The sequence below is a fragment of the Alligator sinensis genome, unplaced genomic scaffold (assembly GCF_000455745.1).
Source record: "Alligator sinensis unplaced genomic scaffold, ASM45574v1 scaffold203_1, whole genome shotgun sequence".
In the NCBI taxonomy this organism is placed as follows: domain Eukaryota; kingdom Metazoa; phylum Chordata; order Crocodylia; family Alligatoridae; genus Alligator; species Alligator sinensis.
The window spans coordinates 88,105-107,626 of record NW_005841949.1 but is presented as its reverse complement, the minus strand read 5'-3'; the positions used below and the strand labels follow the sequence as shown (position 1 = coordinate 107,626).

At 47.0% G+C, this 19,522-nt stretch overlaps 2 protein-coding genes across 3 annotated transcripts in view; one reads left to right on the top strand and one right to left on the bottom strand.

The window, feature by feature from the left end:
• CFDP1 (craniofacial development protein 1) overlaps positions 1-3,427 on the bottom strand; it is a 169,453-nt gene extending 166,026 nt beyond the window's left edge. The window contains exon 1 of the mRNA XM_025199745.1: positions 3,414-3,427. Coding sequence (XP_025055530.1) covers positions 3,414-3,427 — 14 coding nt within the window. The remainder of the gene's footprint in view (positions 1-3,413) is intronic.
• A 629-nt stretch (positions 3,428-4,056) lies between these two features.
• TMEM170A (transmembrane protein 170A) lies at positions 4,057-12,260 on the top strand. 2 transcript variants are annotated; one of them, XM_014518289.2, is made up of 2 exons: positions 4,057-4,497; positions 8,226-12,260. In XM_014518289.2, the coding sequence occupies exons 1-2, from the start codon at positions 4,311-4,313 to the stop codon at positions 8,354-8,356; spliced, it is 318 nt and encodes a 105-aa protein (XP_014373775.2). In that variant the 5' UTR covers positions 4,057-4,310; the 3' UTR covers positions 8,357-12,260. The 2 variants fall into 2 exon arrangements, with proteins under 2 accessions (XP_014373775.2, XP_014373776.2); XM_014518290.2 differs by having other exon boundaries at positions 4,060-4,566.
• The last annotated feature ends 7,262 nt before the right edge of the window (positions 12,261-19,522 follow it).

Genomic DNA, 19,522 nt, shown 5'->3' with positions numbered 1-19,522 from the left:
GCTGCTGCCCGCCCCACCCCCCGCCCGCAGCATCTGGAGCGCAGCCCCCGAGGGGCGTCGGGCGGCAGCTCGCGGGGTGGGAGCCAGCACAGGCAGGCTTGAGCCGCCCTCGGTCTGTGGTAGGGACCCTCAAGCTGGAGCAGACGGGGGCCAGCGAGCGTGCGGGAAGGGCTGGGGTTAGGAGGGGTGTGGCTGGGGGCTGAGCTCTGTCCTGGCTCTGGTGGACCTGGGAGACACGCAGCCTGGGAGCTGGAGGATTGCAAATTGTTCGTTTTCATCTCAGTGGGGTGGACTGAACACAAGCGAGGTATCGCGGCCCTCTCCTGAAGCGGCTTAACTTTGAGACTCGCGGAGGGCAGTTAGTATGAGGTAATGAAGTTGATCGTGTGGACGTCAGTATTTCACATGCCTTTAGTGTGGCTTAGGTGTCACATGTGACTTCGCCCTTCCTGGAGGAGCTGTGCTGCATGCTCAGGATCAGCCTGTGTGGGCGCACCCTGGCGTTTTCTCTTGTCACTTCACAAACCAGAATTGTTGAAAGCACTTCTGGACTTCAGTCTCTGATTCAGAGTAGTCTGTAGCCTCAGGAGCAGGGGGCTGTGTCCCTGCACACTTTAGACTCAGGGTTCCAGTTACAGCTTGTTGGTTAGCATAGCTGTTCTCAGTCTTTTTTGACTCAAGGAGCCCAAATGGCAGCTCTTAGCTTTCACTTGCTTCGTGACTATGGAAAAATAATAGAGCAGTTCCTTTGTTGCAGGGAACTTGCGGCAGGTCAGTGTGTTATGGACACTGGATTACTATTTGAACTCTCTAGGCTTATCTTGTGAATTGCATGCAGGTGTTTGCACATCTAGTAGTACTAATATTGCACTGCAACATTAAAAAGGATCTTGCGGCACCCTGGCTGAGGATCACTGGCTTATTACTTCCTTTTTTCGATGCTTTGTCTTGTGCTGCTGCCTGTGGAGCCTTAGTGTATCCAGTTGTCTTTGCATTTGAGAGTTGCGTATGCAACCCAAAATCTGGTAATTCTTAACGTTTTGATTGCTTGACTTTGCAACTTTAATATGTTTTTTTTAACATGGCTTTTTTACATGTAACATTCATAATAGAATAGAAAAGTAGGACTGGAAGGGACCTCCAGTGGTCATCTATTCCAGCCGCCTGCCAGAGGCAGGATCATCCCTATCCAAACCATTATATACAAATCCATTGTCTAACTAGTAACACTACAAAGTCACCCTGATACAACCACAAGGCGTAACACCATAACCTGCCACAGGTAGGACAGGGAGACCACAGCAGTCAAGGGTTGTTAAAATATGCTCTAGAGAGCCAAGGAAGAAAGGCCATCCCCTCACAGAGAAAGGCAAAACCCCCCACAGTCTCAAGAGGTCAATTTCTTTCCTGATACCAAATATGGCAATTGGTCTGATCCTGAACAGGGGGTAAGACGCTATCCAGGAACCTCTGGGTTAAAGTGTCAGCATACACACACCCCAGCCAAAATCCCTAGCCTTGGTTGCAGCAGCAACCAGTACTTCTGGGAAAGGCAAAATCCCTGCCTCCTGACATGCGTAGCAAGTGGAGGGGAAAAATTATTTTCCAGCCCCATCTGGTAACCAGCAAACCCAGAAGTATGGGAAATACCCATATAGATGCTAGGCATGGCTATTCCAACTCAGGAGTGGGCAATTATTTTGGCTGGAGGGTGGCTTAACAAGTTTTGGTGAGCTGTCAAGAGCTGCAAAGGTAGCTGCACCCCTTGATAGGTGCCCTGCCCCTAGTTGCCATCTTGGGAGCAGCTGTCCCTAACCCCTGACCTTTTCTACCTAAAGTCCTTCCCCTTGTCCCAGAAGTACTCCTTTTTGGAGGGGAAGGAGTTGCCATCTTGGAACAAGAAAAAAATGTATATACTGAAAAAACAAACATCTACTATAGCATTTTTATTTTATTCCAAAAAAAAATTTGTCCTGGTTTACGTGTGTTTGCACAGTGCAGGGGTTGTGCTAGGGGTAGTGCATACTGCTAGGGGTACTTGGACCAGTCCTAGGGGGTACATATAGGCAGGGACTGAGTGCTGCTGCCTCTTAGGAGCTGGGGCGGGGCAAGGGCAGTGGCACTCCTCTGCGGGGCAGGGAAGCTTGCACACAACGGCCACCATTGCCACACACCAGCCTGATGAGCTTCCCCGCCTTACCCTGGCCCTGCTCCTGTGAGATGGCAGCGCTCCGTCCCAGCCTCCTCATTCGGGGTCCGGCCATGTGCTACCCCCTCCACTTGGCATCCGGTGGTGTGCTGCTGCCCACTCCACCCCCACTCAGTGTTCAGCCTTGCGCAAATCCCCCCTGCCTCAGTGTTCAGCTGTGCACTTCTCCTTCCTCCCCATAACCTCCCCCTGCTTGGCATCGAGCCGTCAGGGTCACTTAAGCTAAAAAAGATTGAAAAATACTGGCGTACTGTATCTAGAGGCAATTGCATAATAGCTCAAAATGGGGTGTGGGGGGGGTGTTTTTGTTGCAGGGGGAGGAGGGATGATCCTTGGAGTCCCCAGAGCATGCGAGTCCCTGGAGCTGCATGTGGCAGAGAGCAGGGCCAGCTCCACCGGGCTCCATAGCACGCAGCTCCTGCACTCCCACTTGAGTCCCTGGCCTCACATGGCCACAGCATAACATGCAGCTCCTGCCCAAGTCCCCACATGGTAGCAGTGTGCGGGGCCAGCCCTGCCCAGCCCCATGACACAAGTCCTGGCCAAGACCCCAGCCACACACAATGGCAGCTTTTGGGGCCAGCCCCATAGTGTGCAGCTTCTTCACTCACACCTGAGACCCCTGCCTCATGTGGTAGCAGTGTGCAGGTCCAGTGCCCCCACAGCCTCATAGCGTGCAGCTCTGGTACTCTTGTAGTGTGTGGGGCCAGCCCCATAACATGTGGCTCCCCACGCTCCTGGCCCTGGCTCAATAGGGCCCTTACCTGAATTTCCCCTCTGGGAAGGGGTAGGCAAGCAAAAGCTCTGCCAGGCAGAAGCTTCTTATCTCTAGCGCTCTGTGGCTTAGGGCTGAGATAAGGGGTGTTTCCCTAGCTACCAGAGCTGTACCTCCTGCATGGAGCTGCAGTGAGCACCAGGCCCTGTGACAAGTCTATCGGCTTATGGAGGGGCCCTGCAGGCTGGATGGAATTGCCTGGTGGACTGGATCTGGCCATTGCTCATATTTTGCCCATCCCTATCCTCCTGCAGGGAGGGGGGAGTGGGGTGGGCTCAGCTGTGTGGGGCAAGTGGCAGCAGCGCTGGGAGGGGCAGCTACAGGGGTGCTACAAGGAATTTCTGCCCCCCCCTTGCACCACCCCTGCTCTGAGCACTTCGTTCTCCTGCCTTTCCCTCTGGAGCCCTGCGCTGGTCGTGCATCCCCTACCTGCCCTGCAACATGGGGCTACTGAGGGGGGGGGCCTCGATCTGCCTTGCCCTTCCCTCTTCACAGACTTACCAGCAGGATGCTGTTCTCCAAGCTGCCCAGCTGCATTTCTGTAAATTGGCTATCAGCTTGGTATTGGCTGGTATGCCTAGTTAATAAATTGGCTATTGGTATTGACCAAGAAAATCTTTATCAGTGCACCCCTAATGCTTTTTCAAGTACTAGGCCTGTACTTTTGTATCATTGCTTTTCTTCCCCTTTGACTGAATTGGGGCTTGTCTTTACACTCTTAATGATGAGAACCTTGTCTCAGTATGTAGTTTTGCAGTACAGGCAGTCCTCGGACTTACAACACAATTGGTTCCTGAAAACTTTATCTTAAGTCGAAACGTTGTAACTCGGAACCAATTTTCTCATAAGAAACAATGTTATAAATGGGGGATTGGTTCCTGAACCAAGGCCTGATACCTATTTTCACCAAAAATACCCCAGAATTTTATACTCGGTCAACTATAGATGAGTAATATAGCTACATTAATGTATTTATATTGTAAATAGCAATTATACTGATTTGGAAAGACTTCTTTGAGGTGACTTGATTGGACTTTTTGAAGGGTTCTTGGCTGGAGTCTTCTCAGGAGTCTTGGCTGTAGGTTTTTCTGCAGTCTTGTCTGCTTTCTTAAAGCAAGTGTCCAAGGAAGTTTGGACAGACATTCTCCAGGGAGATGAGCAACGCAGTGAACTGGTTTGCTGGCATGGCGCCACATCAGATCAAGTGTTGTAAAGTCAAAACTGACGTTATAAGGTTGAAATGGTGTCAATTTATAAACACTGTAAGTGCGAAATGTTGTAAGCTGAGGACTGCCTGTATTCAGAACAATCAGAGCAGTGTTTCTGATGGGAGCCTATAACAGCTGTCATATTAAGAGTGGGAATGAAAAGCCTTATCTGAGTCTCAACCCACTGTCTTCTTCCCTTGCAGAAATGTGGTATGGTGTATTCCTGTGGGCACTGGTGTCCTCTCTCTCTTTCCATGTACCTGCAGGATTACTTGCACTCTTCACCCTCAGACATCACAAATATGGTAGGTTTATGTCTGTAAGCATCCTGTTGATGGGCATCGTGGGACCAATTACTGCTGGCATCTTAACAAGTATGTTAGACCTTCAAAAATATTAGTTTGACTGGCCAGGGTGTCTTCATTAGTGGTCGTTTCAGAAGTTTGCTAAATTGAAACATTCCTCATGATGGAAAAATGGGCTTAGGCCGCAGAATAATGTCTCAGTCCCAAGAGCTTGAAAATATTAATCCTTTTCCTACAGTTCTTAAATACTTTGTCTTTAGTGCCAACCGTTGCAGATTTCAAAACTAACTGTGTTTTTACTGTGGAACCAAAGTATACCACTTATCCATTTTCAAAGTTGAACCACAATTAAAATAGTTGTCCAGTTCTGGGTGGTGGATAGGTCAATTTCAACCTGGAGAGATGTGGGCAGTGGAGTTCCCCAGGACTGGGTCCTAGGGCCTGCACCGTTCAATATCTTCATCAGCGATTTGGACGAGGGGGTGAAAAGCACCTTGTTCAAGTTCACAGATGACACTAAGATGTTGGGAGAAGTGAGCATGCTAGAAGAGAGGGACAGGCTACAACTAGACCTGGACAGGTTACAGACATGGGCAGATGAGAATAGGATGGGTTTCAATACGAACAAGTGCAAGGTGTTGCACCTGGGTGTCTCTAGTGGGTTATGGAATAGAGAAAATCCCACACAACTTACTGATTAGTTTGATGCACTGGTTGGGGGAGTATCTAGTTGATTGCACGATTTCACAATGATTGCACGCTTAATTTATACAACACAATTTTATTTTAAAATTCTTTGCTACGCATATAACACTGCTTAGCTTTAAGAAATACCACAAACATTAAGAACACAATAACTACGTATATCAGAAACAATGCTCCAAATGCACTTCCTTCCCAAACAATGCTATAAGAATTAGTATTACAAAAACAACTACAATTACAACTCAAAGTTAACTTGGAATCAATACTATTATTTTTCATAATATACTTACAATCCTAGAATTCTGAGAAGCCAAACACCTAGATATGCTTTCATTCCTCAGTAGTACAATTTAATGGGTTGGCCTCAGTAGTACAGTTCAATGGGCTCGCCTCAGCAATACGGTTCAATGGGCTGGCCTCAATACTGATAGGACTAAGTCCCTTTCCTTCAGTCCATTTTGGGTGCTCCGCGGCTTCAGCGTGAACGAAGAGATTCGTGTTCACGGAGAGGGTGGTTCAGGTGATCAGTCTGATCCGGCCTACACTTGCGATTCTTCCTTCGTTGTTCTGCAAGTGAGGTTGCCTCCAAATTGGGACAGTAGGTTACAGTTTTTATTGAGTGAGTTGCTGTCTTGGGCCCCTCCTACCCAAACCTGTCACTACTCCCAAATTTGGGCTCGGATCTTTCTTAACAGATTTCTGCTGGGTTCAGTTTCTTTTCTTGACCGTTTTAATTACTTTGGGGAATTTCCACACCACTGCAGTGACCTTTCTTTCCAATCTTTCCAAAGGCCCCTAGGGTTTGGTCTCTCGGGATGTTTGCTTGAGGGTTGTTTTTAGGTTAACTTTGTTAAAGGCCTCTAAAGATAAAATTCAGGAGTTAAGACTTTGAGCAAAGCCCGAACCTTCCGCACGTAGGCCAAAACAATGGCCTAGATAAAAAGATGAATCTTGTCTTTTTCTAAACTGGCTAATGGGCAACTATTACAAACATTCAAACTATTACAGTCAATATGACACTGGGGAGGAAGAACCAGCAGCATACCTACAGGCTGGGGAACTCCCTTCTTGTCAGCACAGAGGCAGAAAAGGATCTTGGTGTCACTATTGATTCCGAGATGAACATGGGCCACCAATGTGGGGACATGGTCAGGAAGGCTAACCGTACCTTGTCATGCATCCATAGATGCATCACGATCAGGTCCAAGAAGGTGATCCTCCCCCTCTATGCAACATTGGTCAGGCTGCAGTTGGAGTACTGCGTTCAGTTCTGGGCGCCGCACTTCAGGAGGGATGTGGACAGCATCGAGAGGGTCCAAAGTAGGGCCACTCGCATGGTCAGGAGGCAGCAGGGCAGGTCCTATGAGGAAGGGCTATGGGACATGAACCTGTTCAGCCTCCACAAAAGAAGGCTGAGAGGAGGTCTGGTGGCCGCCTGTAAACTTGCCAAGGGGGACCAGCAGGCAATGGGATAGTCCGTGTTCCCCCGAGCACTACCCAGGGTAATAAGGAACTGTTACCATAAGTGCCATAAGTTGACTGAGAGTAGATTCAGGCTGGACATCAGGATGCACTACTTCACTGTCAGGGCAGCTAGGAGTTGGAACCAACTTCCAAGGGAAGCAGTGCTCGCCTCTACCCTGGGGGTCTTCAAAAGGAGGCTAGACAGTCACCTAGCCGGGGTCATTTGACCCCAGCATCCTTTCCTGCCCATGGCAGGGGCTCGGACTTGACGATCTGCTTAGGTCCCTTCCGACCCTACCAACTGTGAAACTATGAAAGTAGACCTAATACAGTAAAAGGGGTCTTGGTTAGGTATGTAAGTTCCTGATATGCAGGTGTCTGATTTATTGAGTAAGTAGAGTTTATCTGAACAAGTTGCAAACAGTAGACAGTTCAGCAAGACCTTAGCAAATGTCTGTAGAGAGGAATTTTATCATAATTATTTTTTGTACTGTGGTCATTGTCACTCTGGCACACATTATATGGGCTGTAGTGCTTCCCTCCTGAAGATTCTATATGCTGGTCTGACAAGTTAAAGCCTCGCCCAAGCCTAACAGCCTATCGGGCTAGCGTGACTAAGGCTTTGTAGTTTCTAGTCAGTGGCATACCAGGAGGGTGACATGACTAGCATTGTATCCAGCCACCTCTGTCTCCCTAGCCTGAATGTCCAAATGCCTTTTTACAGTTGAATCAACTAGGGGGAAAACACAAGGGAGAGCAGCTGGCTCCCTGCCACCACTGCTGTGGGAGGCCAAGGGAAGAGCTACCACTGTTGCAGGAACACCAGAAAGGTTCCATTTCTGTGAGGCAGGCAGCAATAGGAAGGCCCAACCTCATAGGAACCTCAGAAAGAGCTCCTCTTCCCACTGTCAGAGCTCCTGCAAGAGCCCTAGGAAGAGCCTCTGTTCTTGCAGCAGCAAAAGCTGGCGCTGCCATCCTGGAAACAAGGGGACGAGCTGTGGATCATAGAGCCTGCCAGAGAGGTTCCCCCCTGGCTGGTGAGAGCACCTTTGAGGCAACTTGGTGGCTCTCCAGCCATAAAGCTGGAGCATTTGTACTATATTTTTCTACACATGAACTGCTCTTCACAACTCTAGTCTTAACCAGCAGTACAAATCCATCCTTGAAAGAACACTGGCATGTCTCACTAAGTGCAGTCTGCTGTTCTAGGCATTGATGAAGTGAACAGTTGAAGAGCAAAAAGATATCAGGAAGATTCAGTTCTAGCCAACTGAGTTTTAAAATGTACTTGAAATGTTTTATTTAAATATCAATAACTGAAAGAATGACATAGCCAAGGCAGTGTTTTTTATGCTACTTTTTATAAGCACAATTATATGCAGTTTACTTAGAGGTTGTGGGGGGGAGGGTATGAATCACTGCATGGGCAGTGGCATAGATCTCTAATCATAAATAATCAGATTGCAAGCTTGGCCCTTTAGGCCCATGCCCATAGTACAGCTATGTTTCTATTCCAGATTTGTCTAGCATATTAATACCTTTTCTTTCTTCCAAACCAGGTGCTGCTATTGCTGGAGTTTACAGAGCTGCAGGAAAAAAAATGATCCCCTTTGAGGCCCTCATTTTAGGTGTGGGGCAGACATTCTGTGTGGTGGTGGTTTCATTTTTACGGATTTTAGCAACTCTGTAGCATTCCACAAGAGATCAAAGAACAAATAGGAAGAAGAGAATCTTGGTTACATGGCAGAGATAGTTGATGAATATTGCAACTTCTTGGTCTCTGACCAGGAGATAACAGGGAGGTGTGATTCTAGCTGTATCCAGGACACGTTTGCTTTTTCTCTGGCTACTTCAGTCACTAGGAAGGTTTGTTCCTGCTTCCAGTTTGGAAAGAGAAGCTAGACCTTGCTGACTCCAATCTGAAAAGCTGTGTGCTGCAAACAAATGTTGCATTGAGGAACTTGTTTAAACTTTGTTGCTTTCGTACTTCATGCAAACCAGCACAGCAAAAACTCAGTTTGATTGTCTCATGGCACTGCTACATACACGCTTCCTGAGGAAACAAGGAAGGCACTTCCGCTGATACTACTGCAAAGTTTAGATATCTTCAAACCGGAATATGCTGTTTTGTCAGTCTCCAGTCTGTTTGATTGGATTGATATAGAAATCAACCTGTTAACTTTATTTTGTTACATTTTGGTAATGCCAAGTGCCATGTTCCGTTTTTTGGAGAGGTGGGGAAGGAGGGTGCACTTGTTAGACTTCATTACAACTCCTGAAAGCACCGAACTGCAGTAATGGAGAGTAGCCAAAATGTGACAGAGTGGTTCTGCAGTTAAAATATTTGCAGCTAAATAATGTGGCATTTTCAAAGTCCAGCAAGCACTTTCTACGTATTGTAACAAACCTTAAAAACACTCCATCTTTTAAAAAAAAAATGTGAAAAAGCTTTTTATGATAAGGCTACTAACTTTTCTCTGCCCCCCTTTTTTCAACTATTAGATGTTGTTTTTAGCAGCAAAACAGCAACATGAGAAATCATTGTGGATACCTATGGCTGAATAGCTGTGAATGTGAACAGTGGTGCAAGGGGCTCATCTGGATAAAGGGGCACTACTTAAATTTCTCTGTATAACAGCCTTTATGTATCTGCTGTTAAAGGCACAAGAGGTGGCTGAATAGAAGTTGCCCCAGCAATCAGTAGTTGGAAATTCCTGGTGTCTGTATATATTCTTCTAGATCTGCAGCCCTTTGTGGGGGAGAGGGAGCCTGTTTTTTACTGAGCTGTTAGTTCTCTGTCCAAGTACTTGGGTTCTTAAATGTTTACATTCATAGAATTTGTAAAAGTATATTTTGTAAAGCTTCAAGGCCTGTACATTTAGAACTTTACACACAGCTTCCCCAGCTGTCTGCAGAATTGCCATTAAATCATATGCAAGTGTCAGTCATGTGTCCCAGCTGGCTACTTGCCTGTGATTATTGCAGAATGTACAAACCCTGCCTATACTCTATTCTAAATATCTGGTCTTGAAGTCTCTGAAATCTCATGGTAGGTTGGATGCCTGCTTGGTGAGCCAGAAAATTCCCAGGTGATTTGCCTTTCCTCATAGAAATATATTCAAAGCATTGCCTGAGCTACTGCTAGGAAATGTGACCTCTCTTCTACATTTCTCTTTTCTAGATTATTTTAATCTCTTTTTGGTCTCTTCTCTGTTGACAGAATATGCTGTGTGCATTAAGAGTGTTTGTCCTTTCTGGCAGGCTTGTTTATCCACAGTCCCGTAGAAACTAAGGATTAATGCCAAGGATTACTTTAAACTGTAGTCAGCTCTGACTTTGCCACAGTTTTTCATGGTGCTGAGTGTGATCCTTATTTACATATTGATCCCCCTGATGGCATCTGTCAGAGGTATCCTTGAGCAGAACATCCAGTCCCCAGGGAACATTTTTAAATGTTTGTGTTTTTCTGTACTTGTTTTGTTACCAAACCAGATTGCCTTTTGCACTGAATTCCTACTTCATTTTATAATAACCCTTTGAACCCATTGTCATCTAGGATTAAAGCACCACAAAGGGGGACAGGAATACGTTTGTCACAGGAAAGTAAATATTCTGGTGGGATTTAACTGTTAGTGATTGACTTGAGACAAGTAAAGGAAACAGTTTCTCAAGAGTTAGTTAATGAGAGCTAGAGTCTGTCTGAACTACAATAGTTTTAATCAAGTAAAAACTTGTGCAATTTGATAAAGTCTTTATGTGAATATATATATTTTTAGCTACCCAGTATTAAAACTGTATATAGCTGCTGTTCTAGCACTGTACACCAAGTAACTTGTACTGAACACTGGAGCATCTAACTAGATCTTACGTGAGCTAATCTATATAGATCTACCACTGTTACTCTTGTGTTCACTCCTGTGGGGAGGTAGAGTGGGAGAAGGATACTCAAGTGTGGACTAACTTGACCACAACAGACTCCTTATAATAGATAAGAGTAGGAGTTAGAGAGAGCTGTTTAATCTTTGGATGGACATCTTTTCCCTTCCCCACTGCTCATCTCAGATTGTTGCAGGGTGCAGCCCATGTCCAAAATGCCTGGCTGTTTGCTTGGCTTACCATGGATTTTACTAAGTGTCCAATTCATTTATCTATAAAAGGTCTTGTGTTTCTTGCCATGACGCTTAGGTTGGGTAGATGTCATATCTTATAACCTTTTCTTATGGCTGTTACTAGAAACTGGTGGTCTGGGCATTTGTTGTGCTCCACAGGTTTGTGTTTCACTTCTTGCTGTGTGAAATCCCACAGTTGCATGGATCATATACCAACTGGAAAGCCCAGTCAGCAAAGGCATAATTGTTGTGATGTTGAAGAGCAGAAGGTCTTGAGAGAGGGCAGACCAGGGCTCTAGGTGGAGCTAACTGTCTTCATCTCTTGTTGAATCAACAGTCTGAAATTGAGCAGATTTGGTGGGGAGCCTGTGATTGGCACCAAAAAGGAGCTTTCTAGTCATAAGCCTCAGAGAACTTCTTGGCATCTTTTTTCCCTGCTGTGTGTTTTTCACTTGCCTAAAGGACAGCAGCAAAGGATTTCATTATGGTTTTGACTGTTAATGCATGCCATAGTTTAGACCTGAATAAAACCATTTTTTAAAGAGCTAGAAAAAACAGCATGACTCAGTAAGTGGAAGACCTAAAATGTGTCTGGTTTCCTGCTTTTTTTAAGCTAAGTACCTTCTTTGGTCTATTTAGCTTGAAGAGTTTGAATATGCATATTTGAAATGGCTTGAGTGTTAAATCATACGTAGAGTACAATGGGCATTCATCTGAATTTGCCAAGGTCCAGTGAAGTTTTCGGGGACCTTGTAAAGGTGAATAATCAGACACTCACCAGTCATATCAACTGTGCAGTCATTTGGGTATGACTGCTCACTTTGTAGGTAATAGCCAAACATTTGCATGGCTTTCTATAGTTTTTAGTGTTGGACATTCTTTACCTAACATTGAACTGTAGAGATCCACCATGAGAAATCCTTCTTAGCCCTTCTTTTTGATTAAATCAATCCAAGCTTACTGGGAGAGTAATTTTGATTTTGTAGTTTTCTGTTCTCCCATCAGATCTGCTGATTCAATTTTTTAATGTCCCTTAAAATTGAATTTTGAGCAAGTACTAGAATCTTGGGGTTGGTTCTATAGCTGATATAGCTCCCTTGCAAGGAATGGGACTGCTGACTTTCACTAACTGATAATCTGGCCCTCAGCCTGTACAAAAACACAATTGTTGGTGGGAGAGATAGAGGACTGTAGAAGTGAATAGATAATATCAGCATGTGATGATCTGGGCAGCCTCAACTGTCAGCTTCTTGCTGACTCAGACTTTGTTTGCAAAGGCTCCTAAAGTCCCACTGCCTTCCCCTATGTAGCTGTTGTTTATTTTTTTTAAAGCAAGACACTGGTGATGGATAGAACAATTCATGCCTAGGAGAGAGTAGCCCTTCATCAGCCTGTTAAACGCCTGAAACTGTTGTGTTGGGCTCTTAAAATAAAATAAGGTTGTATTGGTGCATTGCAGTTCTATCATGTCATGATCCAAAACCCCCCCCCCCCCCCCAAAAAAAAATTATTAAAGGGCTGGTAGAAAAATATGAAAGTGTAAGTGCCACTGACTCACCACTGCAGGTGAGATGCACCCTATCAAGAGGGCCTGATTAAGGTCTTAATTGGAACAAAAAGCCTTGCAAGAGGCTACCTTCACTGAAGTTGTTTCCTAGAGCTGGAATCCATGGCTCTGCTTTTCCTGGATGTGCACGAACTGCGTGCTGGCTTGATTTAACTTTGTATCTCACTACTACAGCTAATGTGAATAAATATTTGTATAATAGAATACAATGTAAAGCTAGATTTTATTTTTGTACTGACACTTCTAATTCTGGTGTTGACATTTACCAATAAATTATTTAACTATCCGTATGAACTGATGCTGTATATATTCTGCTTGGTGTGGGGGTGGGAGAATAGTAGAGCAGGGGTCGGCAACCCCCAGCACGCGTGCCAAGCATGGCACGTGAGGCCATTTTGCTCTGCACACCATGGCCAGCCGCGGCTCTGAATAGCTGCTGCCAGCGATATTGCTCGGGCTGCTGGCAGTAGGGAAGCTGCAAGCCCTGCTGGGAGCAGCCTGGGCTCCATGATTGGCAGCAGCTACAGAGAGCCAGGTTTGGCTGCAGCTGGGAGGCTGCAAACAGTTGTACCGGGCTCTGGAGCCCAGGCATCAGCTCTGTACCAGCACACGCATGCACGCCTCGGAGCAGGTGATGGGGGAGGGGCCTGAGGCCCCAGTCTCTCCCCTGCTTCTGGCACGGAGCTGGTGACTGGGCTCTGGAGCCTGGCGCAGCTGTTTATAGCCAGCCTGGGCTCTGGGCAGCTGCAGCAAGCAGCGGGCAGGCTGCAAACAAGTGCTGGGCTCCATAGCTCCAGCATCAGCTCCATGCTGGCAGCAACTGCACGCGCAGCTCGGGGCAGACAGCAAGGCAGCACAGCCCACCCTGAGGTGCACGTGCAGTCACCACTAGCATGGAGCTGATGCTGGAGCTGTGGAGGAAGTGTGGCAGGGCACCCTTCAGATAATTGAAGGCTGATAGCAAATCCCCACTCAGTCTTCTCTTCTTCAGACTAAATAAGCCCAGTTCCCTCGAACTCTCTCAGAAGTCATGCACCCCAGCCTCCTAACCATTTTTGTTGCCTTCTGCTGGACTCTCTTCAACTTGTCCACATCCTTTCTATAGCAGGGGGCCCAAAACTGGACACAGTACTCCAGATGTGCCTTCACCAATTTCAATAGAGGGGAAGAATTACTTTCTTCGATCTGCTGGCAACACTCCTACCAATGCAGGCCAGCATGCTGTTAGCCTTCTTGGTAACAAGAGCATGCTGTTGGCTCATGTTCAACTTCTTGTCCACTTCAACCCTCAGGTCCTTCTCTGCAGAGCTGCTGCCCAGCCAGTCAGCCCCCAGTCTGTACCAGTGCATGGGATTCTTCTGTCCTAAGTGCAGGACTTTGTACTTCTCCTTATTGAACCTCATCAGATTTCTTTTGGTCCAGTCCTCCAATTTGTAGAGGTCTCTCTGAATCCTAACCCAACCCTCCAGTATATCTACTGCTCCCCCCAGCTTTGTCATCTGCAGACTTGCTGAGGGTGCTGCACTCTATGCCATCTCCCAGGTTGTTGATGAAGACATTGAACAAAACTGGCTCCAGAACCGACCCCTGGGCACTCTATTTGATACCAGCTGTCAACTAGACAATGACCCAGTGATGACTGCCCTCTGAGTCTGGTGATCCAGCCTGTTTTCTATCCACCTTACAGTCCATTTTTCCAACCCATACTTTCTTAGCTTGCCTGCGAGAATGTTGTGGGAGACCGTATCAAAAACCTTGCTAAAGTCAAGGTATACCACATTCACTAGTCTTCCTATATCCACAGAACCAGTTATTTCATCATAGAAGGCAGTCAGATTGGCCAGGCATGGTGAATCCATGCTGACTGTTCCTAATCACCTTCTCCAAGTGCTTAGAAATGGATTCCTTGAGGACCTGCACCATGATTCTTCCAGGGACTGAGGTGAGGTTGACTGGTCTGTAGTTCCCTGGATCCTCCTTTTTCCCTTTCTTAAATATGGGCACTATGTTTGCCCTTTTCCAATCCTGTGCGACCTCTCCTGATTGCCACAAGTTTTCAAAGATGATGGCCAGCGGCTCTGTGGTTACATCAGCCAACTCCCTCAGCACCCTTGGGTGTATCCCATCTGGCCCCATGGACTTGTATGTCCAGCTTTTCTAAATGGTCCCTGTGGCAGGCCAGTAGGGCACGCTCCTGCACTGAGCCACCCGCCTCACTGTGCCTGGTTACCTACCAAGCTCTGTGTCCTCTGGGGTGACCTATGACTGGCCACCCCGCTTCCTGGAGCACTCGCCACCACCACCTGAGGTCTGGTTGTTCCTCGCACCCTGTGCCCCACAGGCTACACAGGCCAGCTGAGCCAAGGGAATAAAAGGCGCGCCCAATCCTTCTCAAGCTTGTTATAGCAGATATCTTTATTGGGTAGAGAGGATAGGCTTGGGGAGGGGTACAAGTTGGAGAAGTATCAAAAGAATACCCTGAGCAAACAGAACTGGCCTGATAGCCATTTAATACACTTCTAAATTACTGTAAACTACCTTTCTAGTTACACTTCTTGTAATTTACTCGCTTCAGGATCCTAGAAGAGAGTAAGAGTTGCAGAGGTTCGAGTTGCTGTGTACAGGCCCCAATATGGGACCTGGAGAGCCTCTCCCTTAAATAGCTCTCCTGACCTTGCCTTCTAGACCCAATCAGGGGCACGTGTTGTTTGATGCTGACCAACCAATTTGAAAAGCAACACACCTTGATGGGGACTCAAGCCCCTGCCCCCAGGTCATGAGGCCAGAGCTCAAAACAATAGAGGCTAGGTCTCCATCCTCCTACCTGAGATCACATACGCCATAACCCCGGGCAACCAGATTGACGGACAGGTGAGAAGACTGAGACAAAGAGGAAAAAAAAAAGCCTAAGGCAGGACGCTGGGATGGAGTTCCTTTACAGTCCCTAACCTGTTCGTTTGCCACTGTTGGCTGCTCACCTCCTCCCCAAACTGTGCTGCCCAATGCAGTAGTCTGGGAGCTCACCTTGCCTTGAAGACTGAGGTGAAAAAGGCACTGAGTACTTCAGTCTTTTATGCATCCTCTCTCACTAGTTTGCCTCCCAAATTCAGTAAGGAACCCACACTTCCCCTGATCCTCCTCTTGCTACTGACATACTTGTAGAAACCCTTGTTACCCTTCATGTCCCTTGCTAGCTGCAACTCCAGTTGTGCTTTGACCTTCCTGATTACATTTCTGCATGCCTGAGCAATACTTTTATACTCCTCCCTAATAGCTTGTCCAAGTTTCCACTTCTTATAAGCTTCCTTTTTGTGATTTAGTTTACTGAAGAGTTCCCTGCCAAGCCAAGCTGGTCTTCTGCCATACTTGCTAGTCTATCTGTGCATCGGGATGGTTTGTTCCTGCACTCCCAGTAAAGCTTCTTTAAAGTACAGCCAGCTCTCCTGGACTCCTCTTCCCTTCAGACTGGCCTCCCAGGTAGGGTTACCACATTTCCAGTTTCAAAAATTAGGGTGCCTATCGGGGTAGGGAGGGAAGGGACACACCTCACTTCCCACCCGCAACCCCCTGGCCCTGCTACTGTCCCTCACTCTCAAACTGCAGCCCCCCATCCCTGCTCCTGCTGCTCACTCCTGACCCACAGACCCCTGGCCTTTCGGGTGCCCCTCACCCCCCAGGCTATGCTGGTACCCCTCAGTTCCACCCTGCAGCCCCCCAGTTCCTGCTGCTGACCCTCACAGATCCCTGGCTCTGCTGGTGCCCCTCACTCTGGAGCCACAGTCCCTGCCTCCCCCTTTGCTCCCCCTGAGCCATGCGGGTGCCCTGCACTCCTGACCTGCAGCCCTATGCTCCCCCCAGCCCTGTCAGAGGGGGCCCCCAGCTGCCCCCATCCCAACCAAGCCAGAGCATGGTGGCTCCAATTTGTGCCGGCAGCAACAGAGTGAGTCCAGCCCCATTGCGAGTAAGAGGGAAGAGGGGATACCTATGGCACCCCCCACCCTGGGCTAGGGCTCCTGCACCGTGCTAGGTGGCCTGACTACACCCCACTCCGGGAAGCATCTTCTAGCTGGTCTGGCCCAAGTGCCCAGTCCAGCCACAGAGCTCCTTGCTGCCCTCAAAGGGCCCCCCATCCCCTTTCCCACACTGGAGAGGGAAGGGGCCTGCCCTGCCACAGCCCCAGCACCCAGGCAGTTTCTCCTAGTGTCCCTTGCATACCCATCCCCTCCACACACCCCTGCCACACACCCACCCCCACAGCCTCCTGGGCAGTCCCCAAACCCTAGCTCTCCAACCCCTGGTCTCCCTCAGACTTACCTGCATCAAGCTGCTGAAGCTGTTCCCACCACCCTGCCTGGATGCATGATGGCAACGTGCATGTGCGCGCACAGACGCACATATGCCCACTGCCTCCAATCGCACTCCCCCTGCTCCGGCCAGCATAGCAGAGCAAACTCCTGGACACTGGTTCAGATGATAAAAAACTGCCTGACTAGAGATTGGAGGGTCCAAAAAGACATGTCTGGGAACACCCAGATGTATGGTAACCCTACTCCCGGCGGATCCTGCCAATGAGTTCCCTGAGGGAGTCAAAATCTGCTTTTCTGAAGTCCAGGGTCCTTACTCTGCTGCTCTCCTTCCTTCCTTTCCCCAGGATCCTGAACTCGATCACCTTGTGGTCACTGCTGCCCAAGTTGCCATCTACTAACTAGTACTTTTGTTGAGCCCCAGCTCAAGTCTGGGATCGTGCCCGGTATGCAAAAGCCAATAAAGATACCAGGGGTGAAAGTATAAAGATTTATTGCTAGCAATACAAGGTGCAAGCGGAATAATTTCACGTAACAAGCACACAGATTCTTAATTATGAGCATCTTTTATACAGGAGTATTGGACCTTCATAAGCATTCTTCTTTGCTAATTGGTTATAAGGGAGTGACGCAAGGAGTTCTTTACTGAGCATGTCTCTATACCTGTGTTTTAGCTATGTATCTCATTTCCATACGTGTATGTTTCATTAGCATACTTTCTCCCCACCTAGGGGTGTGAATCTTAATATTTAAATCAGCTCTTTGCCCTACTCCACTAATTCTGTTTTTGTTTTCAAGTCTCCTTTATCTAAGACTGTCTTCTCCTTATCATTGCAATTGAGCATTAGTTACAGAACAGAGACTTTTGCTTGGGCTATGTGTAGTGGTTTCTAGGTCAAACCTAACATTTTCCCCCTCTGGAGCATTTTTAATTATTTTTATTATAATTGCTCCACTCAATTTGTTTCAACACAAACCTAGTATTCTCAGCTTTCTTCGTTTGTAAAATCATTTGATTCACCTTAGGTCTGAAGATAGATAAGACGACAGGTGAACATTGTATACATAGGATATTTGATTGGTCTTGTTACAAAGGATTCTTCTACCTTGGTTCAATTTGAAGCAATTATTAGTACAATTAACTATTAGGAAACATTCAGAAGCATTAGCTGTTGCCTGAACCCGTACGGAAAACATGTCTCTATTCTTCTCTTTTACAATAGTCCCCCACTTATATATATTCTGATATGTACTTTTCTTCTCTACATTCTTCAGCATAGGATAATTTTGTAAAATTTTTAAAGGGGTTGGTACTGCGATTAAGCATGAGGTAAAAACCAGGTGAGCATTGATCCCTCCCGCTAAGCAGAAGTCCGTTCTATTTAAAATTTCCCGGGCCAGATAAATCCAGACATTTTCCTGAGGGTCAAATTTTTGTTGTAAAAGGGTTTCCCCTCCTATAAGTAGGAGTGGACAGATCAGGGTGCCCCACAATAAAACCTTGAACAATTTCATAATAAGGCTTATAAAACTTAATCAAAGATTGTCAAATTATTCAAAGTTCCTTTCTTTTGAATAGGAATTTCAAGTCTCTTATTGGCTCCACCTTCCACTGTTCTCTGTCTCCGGTCCCGGAGTCTGCAGGGATTCCTTCTTGTTCTGGTCCAGCCACCGGCTTTAGGCGACTGGAATGTATCCAAGTCTTGATTCCTTCGAGCTTTGCGGCCGTCGGGGTCGTTAGAAGTACCCTATATGGGCCTTTCCATCTGGCTCGAAGTGGTTCCTCGTTCCAATCTTTCACAAGGACGTAACTCCCAGGTAATAATCGATTTCCCAGGGCAGGATACTGGTCCTGTGTCTGCAGCACGTCCCGTACCTGCTGATGGATGGAAGACAAAACAGAAACCAAGGACCATACATATTCTCTAATCATTCCCTCTCCTAAAACATGTAACTGTTGTTCAGTACCCATGGGCAGACTCAGAGGGTAAGGCTTACCATACATTATTTCAAACGGGCTTAATCCCAATTTAGAATGTGGTGCGACCCTTACTCGTAACAGGGCCAAGGGTAGGGCCTCTGGCCATTTGAGTCGAGCTTCTTGGCAAATCTTTGCAAGGTGTCTTTTTAAGGTCTGATTCATACGTTCCACCTTTCCACTGGACTGAGGTCTCCAAGGGGTGTGTAAATGCCAGCTGATTCCCAGGAACTCAGAAACCTTCTGAGTAATTTGTGCAATGAAATGTGGGCCATTGTCTGACCCTATTCCTTTTGGAAGTCCGAGGCGAGGTATGATTTCTCGTAGGAGTGTCTTGACTACCTCCCGGGCCTGGGCAGTCCGACATGGGAAGCACTCAACCCAATTAGAGAAAGTGTCCACAAAGACAAGGAGATATTTTATCTCTTGTTGCCGGGGCAACTCAGTAAAATCCACCTGCTATTCTTCTCCTGGCCCATTGCCTATTCTCTGATGTCCTGAAGTTTTTCTTCTCCCTCCTTATGGGTTATTTCTCTGGCAGACCTCACATGTCTCTGATACCTCCTTGGCAGCCTCTCTTAATCCCACTCTAGTTACATAGTAACTGATCCATCTTACCAGGGCCCTGGGTCCGTAGTGGGTACCATGATGAGTGCTCTTTACTACCACATGAACCCAGGCAGCTGGGATGATAATGCGGCCATCCCTTGCTACCAGCCACCCGTGCTCCCCCTTCTTTGCTTGAAACTCTTTTATCAATTGTTTGTCTCTCAGATTTGGCCTTGAAGAATAAACAGCTTCCAATGTTTGCAGGCAGTCATGTACAAGATCTGGTGTGTCAGCCATAGATGGCAGCAGTGTTGCTGGATTTACAGTGCGAAAAATGGCCAATTTTTTT